The sequence below is a fragment of the Eptesicus fuscus genome, chromosome 22 (genome assembly GCF_027574615.1).
Source record: "Eptesicus fuscus isolate TK198812 chromosome 22, DD_ASM_mEF_20220401, whole genome shotgun sequence".
Taxonomy (NCBI): domain Eukaryota; kingdom Metazoa; phylum Chordata; class Mammalia; order Chiroptera; family Vespertilionidae; genus Eptesicus; species Eptesicus fuscus.
In genome coordinates, this window is record NC_072494.1 from 27808149 (window position 1) to 27825130 (window position 16982).

Sequence of the window (16982 nt, forward strand, 5' to 3'; positions counted from 1 at the left end):
GCTTTCATTAGTAGAACAGATAGCGGTTACATTAATTGTTTAGAAGTCATTCACATTTTTTATTTACAACTTAACTATGATTCATCCGAGTATGTTAAAAAATAAAAACCATTTTATTGGGATTCTTGATGATTTATTAACTTCAAAGTAATATTTAAATGCTGCTTTGATGAATGAAGGCTCACAGCGTTCCATACATAACAAAAACTATCTGGGTTGGGCCAGTCCGTGATTTTATCTCGAGAAATAATGAGATGTTCTTGGTAAGAAAAGGTTGCCTGGCGTTCTTCCTCTCACATACACATGCACAGTAATTCAACAAATATTTATTGATTATGTGTTATATGCCAAATACCGTGCAATGAACTAGAAATAGAGAACTATATAAGGCAGAACTTACAGTTTAGTGGGAGAGGCAAATTTTTGTACAGATGATTTCAATACCTTTTTCGTACTCATAAAATTCAGTACTGAGAATTATGCATGAACTTGTTATAACCTTTTGAGAGGCTCCTTCTGGTTTGTTTTTTTCCATCCCCTGAAACCACCACAAAGAAAACAAAACCAAATATCTATAGCATTTTATGTTCTAAAAATATCTCCTTCATGTTTGAAGAGGCATATTTTAGTTCTGTTCTATTGAAGGTATTGAATAGGTTAACTCTAACTGTATTCTTTTTTTTTTTTACTTTTTTTAAAATTTCTTTATTGATTAAGGTATCACATATTTGTCCTCATGCCCCCATTCCCATCCAACACCTCTCCCCACACATGCCCCCACCCCCCTGTTGTCCCCAACCGCTGGTTAGGCGCATATGCTTGCACACAAGTCCTTCGGTTGTCTAACTGTATTCTTATAGTAACTGATATAAAAAAAAATAATAGCACCATCTCACAATTGTGTAACAACCTTTCAAATACATTCTTATTTGGTTCTTACGGTTACATTATTCATAACTAATGGCAAGGAGAGTGTTGATAAGATCTTTCTATACAATAGGTTCATAGTCTTGGAAAGACATCTTTTAATAACCCTTCTGCTTTGTGGATAGTAGGCACTCTCTTTCCCATTGGCAGGATGGGGTTCTCCCATACGTTTGGCTGGCTTACACAGTGTTGACAAAATAAAAACCTGAGCCCCACATTGCATTTGGAGAAGTTTCTTGACCTGACCACAGTTGGTTGGTCCCTAGGTCCCTGAACAGGTGTTCTGTCTGGTTTACTACAGCCCGCACATGTTGCAAATGCACACCCAGGCTTTCTTTCACCGTCCAGCCATTTCAGCCTCTGGTTTTGGGGCCCGGGCACAGCTCCTGAATAACAGATAGAACATCTTTATATGTTTTAGAGCTCAGACAAGTTTTATGTTCTGTGAAATAATGATTTTAGAACTGAACTACTTCATTTTAGTGAGTGAAGAAAAAGGCCATACAAAGGCAATTCTTATGTTTGCTAAAATGACTTTAAGTAGATTTGTACTGTAAAAAATAGCAAAAAAAATATTTAAATACACCTATAATTTAAGGTCTTCATGGAGCTATGCCACTTTTATTCTTAGGGTTTTTGTTTAGGTTAAAAATAATCTGCCACTGAACAATTATTTTGACTTTGTTTGCATTGTATGTTACACACATCTATTTATGACCTAACCTAATAAATCTCTTACAGGTCACTGAAATGATTCTGGAAATGTCCCTTGAAGTTTGGTAAGCACATTAATTTTGTTGAGTGGAAGATATTGTGAGAGCTCCATTGATTTATTTTGTTAAAAAGTATACTTTTTAGGCCTGGGGCTGGAGGTAGGGATGAGCTAGAAGGGGCCATTGGGGAAAAAGGAGGACATATGTAATACTTTCAATAATAATGATTAAAAACATAATAAAAATATACTTTTAATATATGAATTCATTATCACAGCTTTTTGACTATCAAGATGCATTAAATGTACTTTGCTTTTCTTTAGCTTCTTTTTAATAGTTACAACATTAAAAAATAAATCCAATATTCTTTGATTAATTTTCCCATCATTTGCTGGTTAAATAATAGATGTCAAAAATGAAGGCTTTTTAGAAAGGGCTCTCCCTTAAGTTATTTTTCTATTCCAATAGAAGTGAATACAGTTACTTAAGTGAATATAGTTACTGTTTTCTATTGTTGATTTAGATAGAAATTCAAAAACACAAAAGTGAACAGGAAAACTAGAAAGAGGAAAAACTGAAAATTGAGACCAATTTGTCATAGTAATCAGCAGGACTAAAAATGGTCAAGTTCCATGAAAGGATGTTGCTCTTTCAAAGTGGGTTCTAAAAAATGAAAGTTGGAAAGTCATTTATTTATTTTCAAAGGGTGACTCTTAGGGGAGTCAGGCCTGTCTTGGGAATGAGCTGATTTCTGATCCAATGCAGGATTCAGACCTCACCTCCCTCAACCCCTCTTTGTACTTTCCTGTTGAAGTGGGTTTTACCAAAGTTACTAGTACAAATTTTATTTATACAAACATCACATACATGAGTGATTTGCCAAATGTATGATAATGATGCCCTGGCATTCAGTTTAGACATTTTTTTCTCTTATTTTGATCTCTGGAACAAGTTGACTTTGTAAATTATTGGCATAAATTACCACAGTCCCTCAGTTTATGCGAGGAAGTATCAAAGGACATTTCAAGTTACTGTGTTGCATCATTTTGCATTACATTAACTCTTGCTTAAAAGTGATTTATTTTGGCGTGAGATTAGAAATATTTTTATTTGACTATGCAAGTAATGCTATTACTTTTCCTGGGAAATGGTCCTTACTGTTTTATTTAGGACCATTATAAAACCCAGTTATAAAAGATGCAGAAAAAAATCACAAGTAATGTACATTTGTGTCCAGAAGCAATTTATTATATATTTATAATGAACTTTAATCAAGCCCTATTTTTATATGTTAACTTATATCTTGATTTTAAATGGAAATGTTTTCTTTAAAGAAAAATTCAATTTCCCATAGGATATCTTCCATTAAATATAAAATAAAATTTTAAAAGAAAACAAATTAAAGATAATACCTTGTATAAGAGAAATAAAGTAACTAAAATAACATATTTATAAAATTATTCAGCATAAAATTTTTTCTTCCCGATATTTCATTCTAATACCTTCTAAACATCTATGTTCATTGCTCTGTTCATAGATTTTTTAAAAAAAAATCATGCTTCTTGTTGTTAGTGTAAGATAATGATTATCATTGTATATTACAAAAAGCATGAGTCCCAGAATGAGAAGTCCTAGGTTTAAATCTATTCCCTGCTAATTATGTTAATGGTTGAAAAATTTCTAATCACTTTTTTTACTCATTTGCAAAATAAGAAAAGAGTACTTTATATCTATTATGGTTTAATAAGATGGTGTGTTTTTTTTCTAAAGATCATATATTATAGGAAACTTTTCCACATATACACTACATGTTCACAGTGGTACTGTTTGTAATAGCTAAAAATAAATTGGAAGCAACTTCAATGTTCATGGATAAGCAAATCATGCTATATTCATATATTGAAAATATTCCACAATAGTAAAAATATTTTAATTAGTTCTAGCTACATAAACCGAGATGAATCTCAAAAACAAAATGTTCAATGAAAAAAATAATTTGCAGTATACATACAGTTGGCAGCATTTATATAAAAAAATTAAACCTGAAAAATGACTCTTAGGGACATAAAATATATTGTAAAAATATAAAGAAATTTATTGAAATAAAGAGCAAATTTAAAATAGTAGTTACTTCTGAGGAGTGAAAAGGGAAAAAAATTGAGGAGGATTCAGAGACAACTGTGCAGGTAAGATTTTTATTTCTTTAAGTGATTAAAATATACCCAACTTAACATATTATAATAAATAATTATAATAGAAAAGAGTTTACCCCAAGACTTGACTTTTAAAATGCGAATTTACTCTTATTTTCCCCACCTTGTTATATAATCTTCATAATAATAAAATTTAATGACTGTGTAGTTCAATGTTTTGATATAATACAATTTAATAACATAATGATAATACAGTTAAATGATCTTTTCAGTTTCTTCCCTTAAGGTAGATATCCAGAAATAGAATTACTAGGTCAAAGGAAATACACATTTTAATTATTTTTGGTGCTCATTGCCTCATTGCTTTTCAAAAGTGTTTTTGCAAATTTATATTTTCAAAATGTATGCATGAAAATAACAGTGTTACTTTACCTTTTCCAATAGTAGATATTTTAAGTATTTTTGAATTATTAATTTAATAATAACTACTTTATAATTTTGCTAATGAAATTGAATATTTATCCTTCTATTCATCATTACTACTCATACTTACTCTTTTATGAGTTACGTATATTTGTTCTGTGGGAAGTTGTAGTTAAAATATTTGCAATGATCAAATATCACTATAGAATACGTAGCCCAGAGGCCTTATAATTTTTTCTCTCATTCTCTGTTTACAAGGAAGAAATATACTGAATCAACAGAAATGAGCCTTAAATTTAACTCTCTTAAGGGAAGAGCTTACCTTTATAAATGGTAAAGACACAATATTTTTTTAGAAAGGTGTATAATTTAATTTAAGGTTTCTTACTGTGGCAAATTGATCTAGACAGGTTCTTTTTTATTATTGAATATACCCACGCCTATGTTCATAGCAGCATTACTTAACCAGGTTTCTTTGCTGAAGTGCTTCCCTAAAGTGCTATTACTATCAATAACAGGCAGTTGGTCAGGAGCTGTTCGGTTGCTTGTTTATTTTTTCATAAAACATCTTACACTTATTGTTTTCTGAAAACCTGCCTGGAAACACGCTTGGAGATAGTCATCCTTTTTTACTCTGCTTCAGGTCCCCTCATAGAAAATGGCTTGAGGGAAGCAGTGAGCCTATATCAGTGTAGCTACTGGGAACCTCTCGGGGGCCAGATGATGTATAAGAAGGCTGGGGACCTACGCTCATGACTCTCTGTTTTACATACAGTTCATCCCCGGACCTCCGATTTAGTATGGCTTTGTGTGATCAGGAGAAAGCTTTCAGATACCAGAGAAAAGAAAACGTAAAGGAAAACATGAAGAAACTCCTGGGTCTGGAGAATAGTGAAAGCTTATGTTCTACACGTGATGTGAGTTGTAAATTTTTCAAATGTTATTGCAATTTAATAGTAATTTTGTTTGTACTTTCCCCCCAATTTTTCCCAAATATGAAAACATTTGGGAAAATGTGTGCAGCTTTTTGAGATAAGGTAAGGTAAGCATTTCATAAATGGAAACTCTTTGAGGAAGGTCATCACAAATGCTGCCCACATTTGGAAATATTTATCAGATATTGCTATTAAAAGAGGCATACGCATACTTATGCACAAACAAGATGATCATTTCATTAGTAGGGAAAGTTTAGCGTCAGGTATAAAAAGATCATTGAATTAATTTTAATGTAGACTAAGATTAAACAACTGGAATTATTATTACTGAACAAGAAGATGTTACAAATCTTATTAAGGATAACACAATTTAAAAAATAGATGTGAACAGGGAACATGAAAGGGAATGTTCTAAATTCTTAGTGTTTCATAGCAGGAAGTTAAAAGATAACATCCAAAATAATTATTTCTATCTTTTAATGTTTTTCATAATACTAATTATAGAGATCTTAAAATTACAATATTTTGTGAACAAATATTGAAAATACAATCCTTTAATTGTACTTTATCTTCTTTTTCTTTCCTTAAATTCCAGTAAAATAATAATCCAGTTTTTGGCTGTTTATTCATTTACTATCCCTTCATCTATCTATCCATCCATCCATCATTCATTCATTTATCCAAACATCCATTCAACCATTCATTTATTGTTTTATCTTTCTATCTGAAATCTACCAAAAAATGCTACTATATTTAATAGTATTCTGTTGCATATTTGAAAGTTGCTCAGAGAGTAGATCTTAAAAATCCTTATCACAAGAAAAAAAATTTTAACTACCTTGAGATGGATATTAACTAAACTTACTGTGGTGATCAGTTTACAATATATACAAATAGTGAATCATATTGTACAACTGAAACTAATCTAATGTTATATATTAATTATACTTCCATAAAAAATGAAAAAACAAATTCCTGTAATTTCATCAAATGGTATGATGAAATTCCTTCTTAGTGGTATATCAGCTAATTTTTTATTTATTTCTTTGAACTTTCTGTTAATTGAATATTTTAAATGAATATAATTTATTTTTAGAAAGATAATATTTGTATAAAAAGCATAAGTAAATATATATACATATATACATATAAATATATATACATATATTCCCATACATGTACACACAGACTGGGATTCAAGATTATTAATTTACTAGAGGTTCAGTGCACGAATTCGTGCACAGGTGGAGTCCAGCCGGCCCTGCCCCAATCGGGGTGGATTGGGGCCGGGCCTGTCAGGGGGAGGAGATGGCAGGAGGTTGGCCGCAGGCCTGCCCCAGTTGGGACCCGATCAGGGCTGGGCCAGCTGTGGGGAGGGGCCATGGGCGATTGGCCAGTGGGCCCTGCCTCTGATTGGGGTTGAGGGTGCTGATTGCAGGCAGGGCCGGCCGTGGAGAGGGGCTATGGATGGTGGGCCGGCCAGCCCCATCACCAAATGGTGTGGGGGGCTGATCAGGGGTAGAGCTGGCTGGGGAGAGGGGCCACGGGCAGTTGGCTGGCCAAACCTGCCCCTGATCAGCCCCCCACACCATTTGGGGATAGGGCTGGCCGGCCCACCACCCACAGCCCCTGGTGTGGGGCTGGGTGAGGGGAGGGGCTGCAGGAGGTTGGTGGGCCGGCCCCGCCCCCCATTGGTGTAGCGGGGGCAATCAGGGACAGGGCTGGCCAGGGGGTGGGGCTGCAGGCCAATTGGGGTGGTGGAGACCCATGGGGTGGGGCCGGCTGGGGGGAGGGGTCGCAGGAGGTTGGCCGGCTGGCCCCACCCCCTGATCAGGCCAGTTCACTGGCCGCAGTGGGCATGATAGTGACCAGTCATTTTGGTCATTATAGCGTTTTGGTCGCTGGCTTTTTATATAGATAGATTTTTAGAAAGATAATATTTGTATAAAAATCATAAGTAAATATATATACAGATGTTCCCATATATGCGCACACAGATGGATTTAAGATTATTGTAAATTAAATTGTAAATTGTCTTGTGAATACCATTGGAAATGAGACATGGATTCTGAGTAAGGGAGCCAGATGGGCACCGGGTCCCACATCTGGTCTCGGAATGTGTTTGCAGGTGAGCATGGGGGTGGGGTGGGAAGCAAATCTGCTGGGGCTGGAATGGCTGTGATGGGAGCAGACTCAGAGATAAAATGTTGTTCATGGAGAATTTTTGCTAAAAGGAAGCTGGGAGGAGAAGCGAAACCTCCATTGAAGTTTCTATTTTTTTAAAAAAAGGACTGACTTCTCTTCCATCCAGTCTTGCTGTCACCATACAGATCCCTGGTGGCACTTGTGGTTGATTATGGTCTCAGGTTAATTAGTCCTTGAGAACACTTCCTTCTCTGCATACTACTCAGAAGTTTCTGGCTTTCTGGGCAACATTTTTTTCCTATAGTAAACCTTTCGGCAGCAATTCTACCTTTTGGGGTCCCTTAAAGTGAGAGAGAGTTTATTAGTGAAGCAGTGAGACCGAGAGCGGCTCCTCCCCAGTCAGAGCAGCCGCTTTAGTGGAATTTGCTTCCTTTACTGAGGTTGTTTATTGGGAGGGGGGTGTAGGGTATTCAGTGAGGGAAGGAATATTCAGGTTCTTACTGAGGAAGGGGTGATTTCTCAGAGGAGCTCCATAGACCATTTTGTGTCCTGATATTTTCCAATCATGCCAGTGTGGAGTGTGTCCTTTAGCATGCTAATATATTACAATGAGTGTATAATGAGGCCAGAGTTACTGTTAGCTGAAATTAGTTACCTTGTTGGATAGAGCTGGTCTCTGCCCGTTTTAAGCATCTGGTCTAATACAATGGCCTATGGTCTTATCTTCTCAACAGTTCCTGTAGCTTTTTAAAAAAATATATTTTTATTGACTTCAGAGAGGAGGGGAGAGAGAGGGAGAGGAACATCAATGATGAGAGAATCATTGCTCGGCTGCCTCCTGCACGACCACTACTGGGGATCGAGCCTGCAACACCCAGGCATGTGTCCTGACCAGAATTGAATCTGGGACCCTTAAGTCTGCAGGCCAACACTCTATCTACTGAACCAAACCGGCTGGGGCTTGTTTCTGTAGTTCTTACTGACTGCTACTGTTCCACCACATCCCCTATATCAGTAGGATTGACATACCTGATACCCTATGCATATCCTTTGGCTCTTCCCTCTGAGTTCTGTGGAAGAAATCACCCTTTTCTTTCAAATGCAGGTCGACATCTGATATGGATTGCAAACCCCAGTTAGGAACTCCATATGTCAATTGTTTAGTCCCCCCAGGGCCACTCCCCACCTATATTGTCTGCCTCTATACCTCTGTATGAATTTTTCCTATAAAAATATAAATATATTCTAAACTCTGATATAAAGAGAAAAAAGGAACTTTCTGCTCTGCTTCTCTCATCTTCACACACAGACTTCTCCAAAGTTTCCTACACAACCTCACTCTACTTCCTCACTCTCCCCAGGTTTCTGCCCTCACTATTCCAGCTGCAGCTGCGCAGCTGGTCACCGGTACTAACTAATAAATGCAAAGGGTCTTCCTCCGGACCTATCCTACCTAACCTGCAGTTGCAAATGACAAATGTCTCCCTTCTTTTCGGAACATTCTCTACCCTTCTCTCACTGCCTTCTTCTGGTTTTCATTGGGCCTCTTTGGTTCCCTTTGCCAGAGCATCTTCCTCTGCCTGTTATTTAAACAGAGGAGTTCTTCAAGACTCAGTCCTGGGCCATCTTTCTCCTTAGGAATTCTCTCTCTGTTCCATGTTATCACCCAACACCTGTGTGCTAAGAACTCTTCCATATTTATCAACAACTTAGAACCTTTGTTCTGAGCTTCAACCTGAATGTCTACACACCTGTTTGGCTTCTTCACTAGTGTTTCTCACCCCTCAAACTCAGCATGTCCAACCCTGAAAGTAAGACCCTGTCTCTTCTGCTAGGCCTGTCTTCACTCTCCCACTTCCTGTTCACACTGAATGCAGAGGGATCTTTTAAAAATAGAAATCTGATTCTATCAAACCCAAGTTTAAAATCTTTCCATTGCTCTAGGGCAGGGAAGGGCCATTTGTTCTGCCAAGGGCCATTTGGATAATTATAACATCACTCTGGGGCCATAACAAAATTATCAACTTAAAAATTAGCCTGTTATATTTGGTCAAACATTTAATTAACTCACCCCTAATGCCTTGGCAGGGCCAGACCAAATGATTTCTCAGGCCTAATGTGGCCCCAGGGCCAAACGTTCCCCACCCTTGTTCTAGGAATTGGCCTCACAGAATCTTTCCAGGTTCATTTTTTGCCAATTTATCCCAAATTCATTGCCCCTCCCCACTAGGTGCCTCTAAGGTCCATGTCTCCACAGAACCCTTGCCCAAGTATTACTCCTGCAGACATTTCTTCTTACTGCAGTGCGCTTCCCCATCCCTCTCCTCCCCACCTGCTTTTCTGATAACTAACACCCTCCCAGTCTTTAATCAGTGCATATGTCACTTCTGAGACTTTCTCTCTCCCTCCTCAGCTCTTCCCTCCCTCCTCCCAAGTGCCAGTTAGTTCTCTCAGTTATATTCTCTTATGGCACAAATATGTACATTATCTTTCTAGCATTCACCACAATAGTACTTAAAAATCACTTGTACAAATTATTCATTTCCTGATTGTTCTCTCCATTAGAATGTAAATCGCATGAGGACCAGGACAGGGTCTGTTATTTGCCTTTATATTCCCAGCACCTATCAGGGTACAGATTTAGGCAGTGGCTCGACATTGCATGCATGGGATGAATTAGTTAGAAAGACAGATATCAGGGGCTCAAAATTGAGGAACGCTAGAATCAGGATTTAGGAGGAGATACAGGTGGAGGAGAAGGTTTGGGTGAAAAGAGTCCAGTTTGACCTGTTTAGTTAGAAATGTATGTGAGACATACAGACGTCAAGTTGGCCTGTTCTTAGGTTGTCCTTCTCAAAAGTTGCTCTTGCACCCCTTGGCACTCCTTGTTTTGTGGAAAGGAGTCTTCCTGGGGAAATAAAATTTGGCCTAATATCCATACAATTAGCTTTTTTTTTTTTTCAACAGTGGGAGAATGAGGTAATTATACTTTACTCTGGGATATTCTTTAAAAACATAAAATTCATATTTTTGGAAGCGATTCCTAAAATTAAGACATTTGTTGTTTGGTTTTAGTCCAGACTTTTTTCTCTTGGCAGAAAAAGTCATTTTCGATACACTCAGCACCACCCATTCCCATAACACAAGTAACATTTCCCCATTTTTATTTTTTTTTTTTTTTTTTATTTTTTTTTTTTTTTTAATATATTTTTTTTTGATTTTTTACAGAGAGGAAGGGAGAGGGATAGAGAGTTAGAAACATCGATGAGAGAGAAACATCGATCAGCTGCCTCCTGCGCACCCCCTACTGGGGATGTGCCCGCAACCAACGTACATGCCCTTGACCGGAATCGAACCCGGGACCCTTCGGTCCGCAGGCCGACGCTCTATCCACTGAGCCAAACCGGTTTCGGCCCCATTTTTATATTACTCCTTGGCCAAGGGTGCCTTCTGCTCCTACTTGCCTCGCTCCCTGCCAAGATCCTTACTTTCTATTCAGTACTGCTGATGGCACCTGTAAGGTCTGGAGGAGCATGCTGTTGTGGAAGTTTATTACACAAAGAACAGTTCTACTCAATTTTCAGAAACTATGACTACCTTCTTCACAGTTTTCAGCAAACAGCATCCAGTGTAGGACCTCAGTTTTTCACAGAACTAGAACAAATAATCCTAACACTCATGTGGAACCACAGAAGACACTGAAGAGCCAAAGAAATCTTTGGAAAGAAGAACAAAGTTGGAGGTATTACACTCCCTAATTTCAAACCATAGTACAAGGTTATAGTTATCAAACCAGTATGGGACTGGTACAAAAACAGACATAGATCAGTGGAACGCCCAGAAATAAACCCATGCTTATATGGTCCATGAGTCTTCTACAAAGGCAGCAAGAGTACACAATGGGAAAAGGACTGTCTCTTTTATAAATAATGTTGGGAAAACTGAACATTACATGCAAAAAAATGAAAGTGGACCACTTTCTTACACCATATACAAAAACAAGCTCAAAATGGATTAAAGACTTAAATATAAGACCTGAAACCATGAAACTCCAGAAGAAAATACAGGCAGTAAACTTTTTGACATTAATCTTTGAAATATATTTTTTATATTTCTCCTCTAGCAAAAACAGCAAAAGCAAAAATAAACAAATGGGACTCTATCACTCTAAAACATTTTTGTACAGTGAAGAAAATAATCAAATGAAACAAAAAAGGCAACTGATTGAATAGAAACTATTTCCAAATGACATATCCAGTATGGAGTTACTATCCAAAATATATAAAGAAATTATACAAGTCAACATAAAAAAAATAATCCAAGGATTTGAATAGATATTTTTCCAAAGAAAACATATAGATGGCCAACAGACACATGAAAAGATGCTCAGAATTGATCATTAGGGAAATGCAAATCAAACCACAATGAGATATCACTTCACACATGTCAGAATGGCTATTATCAAAAAGACAAAAACAGCCCTAGCTGGTTTGGCTTAGTGGATAGAGCCTTGGCCTGTGGACTGAAGGGTCCCAGGTTCAATTCCAGTCAAGGGCACGTACCTCAGTTGCAGGCTCCTGGCCCTGGTGGGGCAGATGTGGGAGGCAGCCAATCAATGTGTCTCTCTCACATTGGTGTTCCTCTCTGTCTCTTCCTCTCCTTTCCACTTTCTCTAAAAATCAATGGATAAAATATCCTCCAGTGAGGATTAAAAAAAAAAAGACAAAAAGCATCTTGGTGAGGATGTGGAGAAAAGGGAACCCTCATGCTCTCTTTGTGGGACTATGAATTGGTTTAGCCATTATGGAAAATAGTATGGCAGTCTCCCCCCCCGCACCCACCTCCCCGCCCAAACACACACACACCAAATTAAAAATAGAACTAACATACAACCAAGCAATTTGACTATGGGCATTTTTCTGAAGGAAATGAAAACAGTAATTCGAAAACATATGCACACTCCTGTGCTCGTTGAAGCATTATTTACAATGGCCAAGATATGGGAGCAACCTAGGTGTCCATTAAAGATAAATGGATCAAGATGTGGTGCATCTACTGAGTGGGATGTTACTCAGCCATAAGTCATGTTTCTGTAAGCAGATTGCTGTATATAATGTGGGTGTGAATCCAACTAGTTGAAGGCCTAAATAGAACAAAATGACCAAACTCCCAAGTAAGAGGGAATTCCCTTTGGACTTCATTGGCACCAGTGTCTCTGCCTGCTGGCGTTTGAACTAGAACTCCATTGTTGACAATCCTGGTCTGGGCCCACTAGCCCATACTGCAGCTTTGAACTTGTCAATGTGTATAATCGCATGAGCCCGTTCCTTCTCTCTCTCTCTCTCTCTCTCTCTCTCTCTCTCTCTCTCTCTCTCTCTTTCTCTCTCTCTCCCCCCTCTCCCTCTCCCTCTCCCTCTCCCTCTCCCTCTCTCCTCTCTTTTTCTCTTCAAGTTATTTTTCTCTGGAGAATCCTAATACAGGAGCCAAGGAGGCAAAAGTCTTTCTATAACTGTCAAACCTTAAAAATGTATAAAACTGTAAAAAAAAAATCTTTGAGCTCTTTAGAATTTTCTTTTGCAAGGGCGGAAATTAATATCTGTCAGCTCATGCATAAAAATAATTTAATCAAATCCAGAAGGTTTTCAGTAAATGAACATTTATTTCTTGTAATCACGTGAGAGAAGTATGAGCAATATTCCTTGATATCATTTATGCACAAATACTGGTGCTATTAGGTCTAAATATAACTTAAAACTCTCAACAACATTTACTTGGTTGATTCTTTTAGGTACAGAGCCAGGACTAACAGCTGCAGCTTATAATTTCCCAGTTATTTTTTTGAAAGTTTTATCAGAATGACTGTGATTATTGGAAATTTAAATATAGCTGTGTTTTATTGCATAAAGTTGTACTGATCATCTGAAGTGATAGATGAATCTGAAACATAATTTAGCTAAACAAAGACTGCTCTTTATTCTTTACTCAATAAAGAATACTCTTTTTTTTTTTTTCTGAGCAATGAGAAAAGGAAAAAATATGAATTATGGTGTCACTTTACATCCTGGGGCTGCCACTTATTAGCTGTCTGCACTGAATACCTCCTCATCTGAAAAATGAGGAAATAATAAGATCTCCTTTTGAGGGCTGTGAGGGTTAAATGAAATAAATTGAGTAAAAGAGCTCATGCTAGGGTCCCACACACAGTATTTTCTAGATACCTGGTAAGGCTAATTTTCCTTTTTTTATATAGTTAATAAAATTTATAATTTCATAGTTTTATGTTCTGTATGAGTTATAGAATTTAGAATGTCACTAGTAGCCAAATGCTCAAGCTTGTTAATTCTACCCAATAGTTTTACATATAAGGAAGCTGAGTACAAGGAGGATTTTGTCTGCTTCAGGTCACAAAGTTAGTTGTAGAGAAAACTTTCAGAGACAGAGCGAATCAAAAGCTTTGGAGTCTGACAGACCCAGCTTTGAACCTGCAGGACACCACTTTATAGCTTTGCAGGAATAGAAAAATTATCTTTGGGTTTGGATTACTTTTTCTTTCAAATGGAGGTAATACTACTTCATATAGTTGTGAAACTTAAATGATATGATGCATAAAAACAGATTGATTCATGTGCAATAAATGAAGGGGATAATTATATTCTCAGAAATCTTTCATTATTTGATTATTCAATTTTTATACACAAACTAAAGGCCCGATGCACGAAGATTCGTGCAAGAATGGGCCTTCCTTCCCCTGGCTGCTGGCACTGCCTTTGCTACAGCCGAAGCCACCTTTTCACTCCTGCCCAGAGCCACCTTTCTGCCTTCCCACACTGCCCAGAGGCCCAGAGTGGCTGGGGCAGTGCGGAACACCTACGTCCTGCCCTGCCCCCGGCCGCTGGAAGTCTCCATATGCAAATTAACACACCATCTTTGTTAGGTTAATTTGCATACTCACTTCTGATTGGCTGGTGGGTCAATTTGCATCTTACTCTTTTATTAGTGTAGATATCTGACATTTTCTTTTACCTGATAGCAACCCAAAATAACTGACCTAAAGATCTTCCTGAAAGGCCTCTCTAGGAATTATTGTAAAGCAATAATGAAAACAACAGTTATTTAACACATGAATTTTGGCTTAATAAGTGTCTGTTTCCATAAAATTCTTAACAGCATAAAATAAGTATCCAGACATCTGTATTGGGCCACAGGTATATGAACAAGGACATCTGGGAGTTGTTTTCTGAGGATTAGAGGAGATCTTATGTTCTGTTTTCCAATTTCTCTTATTAAATCTCCCTCTGAACTACAGTGCAGGTTGTGTATGGAGTGTTGAAATGAACAATGCAATTTGTTACTTTTTTTTTTTTTTTACTCTAAACTACCTGATATCTGTTGGGTTTAATGTTATTTTCAATAATACAATGTTACAAGTAACCAAATCAACAGGCTGAAATAATCCTGTGTGTTTTTTTTAATATGAACAATTTTCTTCTTCCTATAATATCAATCTGACATTTTGTACCCTTAAATCCATTCAAAATCTTATTTTTCCCAACTTTCTAGTATGTTCCTGCTACAATAAGAATACTGGCCTCTGGTCCTAAAATCACATACTCTTTTCTGCTTATGCCTATTTTGGCCTGACCTTAGGCCCAACACTTGGCACATAGTAACAATAAAGGTTTGCTATTATTATTACTATTATTTTTATTGATTTCAGAGACGAAGGGAGAGGGAGAGAGAGATAGAAACATCAATGATGAGAGAGAACCACAGATCGGCCTTGTCCTGCCTGCCCCCTATTGGCAATTGAGCATGCAACCCAGGCATGTGCCCTTGACCAGAATCGAACCCAGGACCTTTCAGTCCACAGGCTGATGCTCTAGCCACTTGAGCCAAACCAGCTAGGGCATTATTACTATTATTATTACTACTAGGGGCCCAGTGCACGAATTCATGCACCTTGAAAGGAACTGTGAGCTGCGAGGCTACGGAAGGCACAGGGGTGGGTCTCGGCCCATCCTCTGTGCCCCTGCCCTGCCCCTCCCTCCCTGGCCCTGGTCCCCTGTCTGCTGGAAGCCCAGCTCCCCCTGGTGTCAACCCCACTCGCACCCACTGACAGCGTGGAGCAATTGAGGCCAGTGCCACTGTCAGCGGGTAGGATCGGCGGCTGCTGCCCTGATCACCCCTCAGGAGCAGGGGGAGGTGGAGAAGCCCTTAAGGGCGATCAGGGCCAGCAGCCACCGCTCACACCGCTGATGGTGCCGAGTGATCTGGACCAGCGCCAGGCACCAGCAGTGGGTGCAAGAAGCAGCTCTGGCACCAGCTGTGGGTGCAAGCAGGGCCAGCGCTAGCAGCAGGTGTGAGTGAGTGCCAGGCAGGACCGCGGCTCACAGGAGCAAAGAATTTTCAGTAACCACTAGAGGCTCACCCCGATGACAGAGACCAGTGCCCTGCCTTGGTTTGGTGCCCCTGCTCCACCATCCCGCCGTGGCCAACGCCCGCCATGTTCCACACATGCCCCCTGGTGGTCAGCGCACGTCATAGAGACTGGTTGTTTGATTATTCTGTTTGTTCCACCGTTCAGTCTATTTGCATATTAGCGTTTTATTATATAGGATTATTATATAGATTAGAAACTCAACTCTTCTTTCAAGGCCTAATTCCAATTCCTCCTCCTTATTCTAACTTATTATCTGGCTTCCTTATAACTGCTCTTGCAATTAATACTCCAGACAAGTGTTTAGGAACTTAAACATACTTTACTTTATTTACAACTAGAGGCCTGGTGCACGAAATTCGTGCACAGGGCGGGGGGTGTTCCTCAGCGTAGCCTGCACTCTCTCCAATCTGGGACCCCTTGAGGGATGTCCGACTCCCCTAAACGGACAGTCGGACATCCCTCTCACAATCCAGGACTGCTGGCTCCCAACTGCTCGCCTGCCTGCCTTCCTGATTGCCCCTAACCGCTTCTGCCTGCCAGCCTGATCACCCCTAACCACTCTCCTGCCAGCCTGATTGATGCCTAACTGCTCCCCTGCCAGCCTGTTTTCCCCTAACTGCCCTCCCCTGCAGGCCTGGTCACCCCTAACTGCCTTCCCCTGCAGGCCTGGTCTCCCCCAATTGCTCTCCCCTGCAGGCCTGGGTACCCCCAACTGCCCTTCCCTGCAGGCCCGGTCACCCCCAACTTCCCTCCTCTGCTGGCCTGGTCACCCCTAACTGCCCTCCCCTGCAGGCTTGATCGCCCCCAACTGCCCTCCCTTGCAGGCCTACTCCCTCCCAACTGCCCTCCCCTGCTGGCCATCTTGTGGTGGCCATCTTGTGTCCACATGGGGGCAGGATCTTTGACCACATGGGGGCAGCCATCTTGTGTATTAGACTGATGGTCAATTTGCAGATTACTCTTTTATTAGATAGGATAGAGGCCTGGTGCATGGGTGGGGGCCGGCTGGTTTACCCTGAAGGGTGTCCCAGATCAGGGTGAGTGTTCCCTTGGGGCATAGGGCTGCCTGGGCGAGGGGCCTGTGGTGGTTCGCAGGCTGGCCACTCCCTCCGGCGACCCATGTGGAGTCCCTGGTATCTGGGATTTATTTATCTTCTACAATTGAAACTTTGTAGCCTTGAGTGTAGGCCTGGGCCAGCCAGGGCTGCAGAAACTTGGCTTCCTCCATCTCTGGGGGCAACCCTAG

At 39.5% G+C, this 16982-nt stretch overlaps 1 protein-coding gene across 1 annotated transcript in view; it reads left to right on the forward strand.

The window, feature by feature from the left end:
- The window catches only part of PLA2G4A (phospholipase A2 group IVA), a 140551-nt gene that overhangs the window by 74138 nt on the left and 49431 nt on the right, over positions 1–16982 (forward strand). The window contains exons 6-7 of the mRNA XM_028152192.2: positions 1669–1706; positions 4992–5133. Coding sequence (XP_028007993.1) covers positions 1669–1706; positions 4992–5133 — 180 coding nt within the window. The remainder of the gene's footprint in view (positions 1–1668; positions 1707–4991; positions 5134–16982) is intronic.